The 6394-nt window shown below is 42.4% G+C and overlaps 1 protein-coding gene across 1 annotated transcript in view; it reads left to right on the forward strand.

Annotated features, from left to right (window-relative positions):
* Positions 1 to 5619: 5619 nt before the first annotated feature.
* The window catches only part of LOC120751450 (uncharacterized), a 183284-nt gene continuing 182509 nt past the window's right edge, over positions 5620 to 6394 (forward strand). Inside the window, exons 1-2 of the mRNA XM_040061368.1 lie at positions 5620 to 6238; positions 6325 to 6378. Coding sequence (XP_039917302.1) covers positions 5660 to 6238; positions 6325 to 6378 — 633 coding nt within the window. The 5' untranslated portion in view covers positions 5620 to 5659. The remainder of the gene's footprint in view (positions 6239 to 6324; positions 6379 to 6394) is intronic.

Consider the following 6394-nt stretch of genomic DNA (forward strand, 5'->3'; position numbering starts at 1 on the left):
CATGCTACCTATGCATGGATGGTTTATTTTGTCTTTACTCCTCTTCTTATGATCCCCAGCTGCTTCAAAGGAAGCAGAGATCCCCTAGCATTTAGCAGTCTTGATTTATTCCTCTGTAATGCATAAGGTTCTTCATCAAAATTGCTCCAGTTTTTGAGGATGGGAGCTGTAAATTGCTGAGAATTTGCATATGATGCAGGATTTGGCAGCAAGGACACTGAAAAATATTCTTCTGTTTGACATTTCCAATATTAGACACCTAAATCCTCAGTTAGACTCTGAAGTGTATGGTCTGTTTGTCGAGCAGCTGATGGTCTTGCTGACATCAACTGACACCGTGGGTGAAAAAGCACTTGAGATATTGGAATCTCTAAATATAGAGGGACAAAAATTAAGAGTAAATAACAGTGCATTTTTAATTAGTACAAAACACTGCAGTTAGGACTAGCAAAAAGGAAAACAAAATCAGTCTTTCTTTAAAATTAAGTGGTTGAATTTTCAGTTTAGCTGATATTTGTATGAGGATCATCACTCCTGACTTTTTTCATTAGGTAAGTCTGGTTGACAGGCCACACCTATTAGGCTGCCCTGATATATGAAGACTTTGGTACTATACCTTCAATAGGTGAGATGAAGTTTTATGATTGGGTGGTGAGATACAAACAAATTCCAAATCCCCACCATTTTTACCGCATGAGTCTTGACAAGACTGGAAACTGATGAACCCTCAGACTTAAAAATATGAGTAATAAAACATCACTCTGGAACCTCCTAGCAATTCCATTTTCTCTATTTTCACAGCACTTTTTTGTTTGTTTTCAGTTGGTTGGTCAGTTGTATTTTTCGTGCGGCATTTGTTGTGTTCACAACCTTGCATTTGTACAATTAATGGCTTGCTCTGAATCAGCCAGGAAACCTTAACATCTCCACTTAGAGTCTGCTGAGTCCTGCCTGGTCAGGGATCCCAACCAGAATCTCCCTTCCAGGAGAGCCCCATTTCCCAGAAGATATTCCAACAAGTATTCAACATAAGTCAGTATCCTGCAGACTTGGACAGCTTTGTTCTTTGCATGAAGTATTTTATTCATTTATTTATGCATGGAAACTGACATTTTGGTTCAAGATGAACCTAGGTCACATTTCTCTTTTCTGATGAAGCATCAAACCTGTTCTAAGCAGCTTTCCTGGGCACCTACTGGCCAGTGTCAGGTGAGTGCGTGGGGCTAAGTGGGATTGACATAGTTGCCCTTATCCTCTTGGCTGGCAATGTGACTGAGGAGAAGAGTTTGCACAAATCCATAATGGCACAAGTGTGCATCTTTGCAGGAAACAAAAAATGTAGTAAGAATCTCCTATAATCCTACAAGCTCTCTTACATGCAAAAAAAGTTGCATTTTATATAATTGCCTCTTTCTCACACATTCAGGCAACTAATCTCGTAGATTCAAGTTGGATTGTAACAGCTCTCTTAAGAGAATTCAGAGGACTGTTGCACCAGAGAAATGCAGCAGAGCTGAATGGCCAATATGTTGTTATTCGGACTTGGAATGGAGCCCTAACCAAGATTTTTTTATCTTCTAGCTCCTCTAGTATCAAGCATATCTTCTACAGCTGTTGATAACACATCTTCTAATACCCTAAAGAAATATATCTATAGAGATCTGCATTCATAGGTTTGGGTTGTTTTTGTTTTTTTTTTTTTTTTCCTTTTACCATGACCACAAATTATTTAGACAAACTTTTTTTTCTTGTTTTGTGTTTTACCAGTTCTCACATACCATTTTCCTACTTTGTGGTTTTGACTAGCAACAAGACCAGGAAGGAATTTCACACTGTGATGCATTTTCAAAACAGTTTTGCTTCTTTGAATATAAATTTTGTAGGTGCAAGGAGCACTGACATAACTGCTGGACAAATTGAAAAGTTTTAAACAGTTGCAAATTAATTTGCTTTGTCCTAGGAAATTACACCTGATATAGAGCTCTCCTTACAACCAACCTGTGTGTATGTGATGCAGCAGCTTCCTCCCAAACTAAGACAAGTGCTTTTGCTGAGTTGTTGAGGGTGAGTTTTGCTGCAGGACCCTCTTAACTCTGATAATCACATACAGAAGATGAACTGACGGGTTTGGGGGATCTCAGTCTCCTAAAGACAAGTCCTGTAACTCTTGAGAATAATTGGTTTTGGTTCTCTTTTTCTGTATTATAGAAACTGTAGGTACGTGTGCATCTGGGATAAAAGTAATGGGACAAAATCCCAAAATTAGAAGTTATTTACAGCAAAGTCTTTTAAATTAAAAACCAGCTGTATGTCTCTGATATGGGTTAGAAATATGTATATTTTCATGATTTTCCTTGATTCGATAATCCTGAGAAATGCAAAAAATCGTCTTGAGTACTTCATACCAAATGGGCAAAATAAATGCCTTGCATTTCAGAAGTCCTACCTTACAGATATGTAGTTGCCAAACAACTACATAATGAGTTTTATTTAAATGCGTTATTTTCTTCTATTGACATGTTCCAAAGCCCTTTCCTATTTCTCCTCTTATTTGTAATTTTCTTAATTCCTCTTCTATTTGCTATTTGTTTATTGTTTTTTTCCCTCTAATATCTCCTTTATTTTTATTTTGGTGGCTTGGCTATGTCTTATTCTACCTTTACTCTAGAGGTGGGTTTCTTTATGCTTTCAGAGAAAAGCCATGGAATATCTGTCCCTCCCTTAACACACACCCATAAACACAGACACATTCAAATCCACTGGGTGCTAAGCTTGCTGCAGCTCCTCCACCGGTGCTCCTCTTTATCACAGAGTGTTGGCTTTGTTTTTTCCTACTCAGCTCCCTGTACAGAAATCAATGTTCTGCTACACTGACTGGAGTGACAGTAATGCAGGAGATGCCAGCCCAACAATATGATGCACAAAGAACTGTTCTCCAAAAATTCATCCCTGCTTAAATGAGGAGGAAGAAGCCACACTTTGTTTCCTCCATGAACAGAGCAGCAACACAATTTTTTTTTTTTCCTGGCTTCTCTGCTCCTTTCCTCCCCCCTCACTCACCCTCAAATCCAGAATTGAACAGTATAGGCTTACAGGATACTAGTTCAAAGAAAGAACTTAAAATTTGTTCCGCTTTTATTACATCATAATCTGGTACAAGAGCCCAAAACATAAATGCTGTTGCTCTCTGAAAGGTAAAGAGAGGCTATTACTTGGGCTAGCAAAATCTTTGTGGGGGATTAGTGTTTTGTTCCCTCGGATTAGGAGACATTAAAAAAAAAAAAAAAAAAAAAAAAAGTCTTGAATCCTTGACAGTATTTTCCTGAGTTAATCTCCTCTAGTGGCTGTTGGTATTTGCAGTGTCTATCAATGTCAGTCTCTTCTGGTTGGGTATATTTTGGAACAACCCACACACCATTCAGGAGAGTAAAATTGTGCTCCAGTGCTAGAAAAAGGGTGAAAATGGACTTCATTTTCAGATGGGTAGGCTTCAGAGATGATGTAGAGAGGTTCAGTATGTTTCCAGTGAATTCAACATATTTATCTTCATAAATTATCCTTTAGTAGTTCCTGCTTTTAATTTCTTGGTGGCTGTTTTCTCCCTGTCATTATTCAGCACCTGATATTTCCCCCCCTGTGAAATAAAACATAAGGAGTAAAATCACTGTTTTCTGGACTGTTTGTATGGGCATTGTTGATATTGAAAATCTGAGGCTGTTTGACTCATGCTGAAGTATCCTGGGATTTGTTTCTTGATGGGGTAAATAAAACCACTGGGCTCAGGCTCAATGCTGGGGGGTGTAGCTGGTATTGCATTGAGGAGACCAGTCAGGAGTGTGTTTAGGCAATCACAGTCTCTGACCTGCAGAATTAGGGTTATCAGAGCCTAGTGGATTTTCAAATGGCTTCTGATAAAAATTGGCTGAGTATTATGTTGGGATGGATAAAGGGAGATTTTGTTTTGCTTATTGACGTGGTTCAACTAACCCTATGCAAGACTAGTGCTTCACACTTGGCTGTTCTCTCCCAACCTTTTGATAAATATATTTGATTTGAAAAAATGAAAGAGAGACGATAAAGTAGACTGTTAGAGGCTTACCAGCATATCATTGAAGGCACGGGAGGGTTACACAGCCACCTGTGCTACATTTTTTTGCTAATTTGACCCACTGAACTATTTTAGAATGATCTGTAACATGACAATTTGATCCAAAAATATTTACCACCAGGGTTCACTTTTTTCTTGGAAATATACTTGCTGTAATAGTGCTTCAACATGGACAAATACAGAACGGCACTTGTACCAGTAAAAATACAGAAATTAAGGATAATTTTAATTGCCTTTAGCAGTTTTCTATATTGTTTCTGTGTGAAAATGAGAACTTGAATATTTCGATTTTTTTTCCCCCAAACTTATTTTCTTTATTTTTGAAAAACACTTATTGATTGTAACAATGCTGAGCAATAGAAGTTTTTAGGTATTTTGGGTTTTTTGTTTTGTTTTTAATTTTTTTACTTTCAAAGCATTAAACAAGGAATGACTAATTGCATTAGCTGCTTGGCACAGGCTCGACACAGCCTTCACCCTTCATTCAATTAGAGCTTGCTTTGAATTTGGTGAGGTCAGATTGCATCCCATACGTGTTATTATTCAGACCACGTCCTACCCATATTTTTTACAATTACTAAAGTAGTACTAAGAACTGTTGACAAATGAGGTGCATTTCGTTAGGTCTGTTTAACAGATGGGGAAAGCAAGTCATGACAAAAGGAAATAATTTAATAGCAAGTGTCAAAACCAGTCATTAGTCCTGGTGAAGCTTGAAACTGTGTTTTGATATGGGAGGGGCAAAAATGGAAAGAAAGGATTTCATCTCCATTGTTCGAGTACATTTCTCATCTTGCTTGAAGTGGGGAGGTATTACAAATTGATGTGCCCTAATTTGATATATGTGACATAAGGAATTCTGAGCCCTTTCTTTTTCTCTGATGCATACATGGATGAACACTCCGTCCATATCCATAGAAAAACTGCAGTGGATTACAGATTACACAAATTACAGACATCCACATTTTCGCAGTGGACTAGAAAATTATTTAGTCATCCCAATTAAAACAAGCACTGCCTCATCGTGAAGATCTCTCCGCGTAGTTCAATTATAATGAGTCACACTTCAATGCCTCACCCAGCGCTCCCAGTCAGCCCAGCCATGTATCCTGGCTCCCCCATCTCATGCATTGAGCCTACACGAGGCTTACCGCTGGCATAAGGGCCTTCACGTTCCAGTTAGAAACCAGCCTACCTAAAATCAAGATCCGAAACCCCTTTTCCTGCTCAGATTCAGCACCTCTGAGCGCGCAGCTGCCGGCAGCCCGGAGGCTGGCTGGCGGTGGCCCCGCGCCCTGCGCTGCTGTCGGCTCCCCGGAGGGGACAAATCGTGGAAGCACTTGGGAAGGAAGACACACGGATAAAATGAGCAATATCGGACTGCAACTACCTCGTGCGCTGCTAAGGGTTATTAATCCTTAAGAGGGGACCGGTTTCAGTGCTCGGCGCGCACACGCCAGCTGTGCCAGCTCCCGCCGGAGCGGGGAGGGGCGGGAGCGCTGGGACGCCGGCGGCGGGCGCCGGGATGGCAGTGCCAGCCTCGCCCGCGCGATGGCAGCACGTCCGAGCGACGTCTGTCTGTCCGAGCGGTGTCTGTCTGTCCGAGCGGTGTCTGTCCGAGCGGTGTCTGTCTGTCCGAGCGGTGTCTGTCTGTCCGAGCGGTGTCTGTCCGAGCGACGTCTGTCCGAGCGGTGTCTGTCCGAGCGATGCCGGCTGGAGCCCGGGCCGCACCGGGGCACGGCGGGCTGCCAGGCTGGGCCTGTGGTGAGAGGGGACGTGCGGAGCGGCGGGAGCGCCAAGGCCCTGCCTCAAGGCCGAGCTGTTTTACTCTGCCCAGCTGCAAAGTTTGGTCTCTGGCCGCCCGGCCCTGGGACGGCTGCCTTCTGGGGCCTTTGCGAGAACCGCTCCGGCTGTGCCCAGGCGTCCACCGAGGGCCGTGCACAGTTTCCTTCGGCAGTTCCCATCCAAGGCGTCCGCTGCCCGAGGAAAGGGCGGAGGGACGGGGTCAGCTATTCCGAAACTGGCCCATTCTCAAACAGAATTTGTCAGTCTCTTTCCAAGATGGGGACTGGGAAAGGAAAGCGGGAGAGCAGAGCGTTGCAGAGCGGGCATACTTCCACACCTGCAAGTGTAAGTTAAGCTTTGAGAGATACGCATTGCGTTCTTTTGACCCGTTCGGCATCTCTGAGCTTCTTCTTATCTGAGGACTCTTTCAGAGCTCCACTTATGAAGTACCTGAAGAGCATCTGTCCCTGATCACTTCGCCATTAGTCTGCAACTTCCTGT

Source organism: Hirundo rustica, chromosome 1 (genome assembly GCF_015227805.2).
Source record: "Hirundo rustica isolate bHirRus1 chromosome 1, bHirRus1.pri.v3, whole genome shotgun sequence".
Classification (NCBI taxonomy): domain Eukaryota; kingdom Metazoa; phylum Chordata; class Aves; order Passeriformes; family Hirundinidae; genus Hirundo; species Hirundo rustica.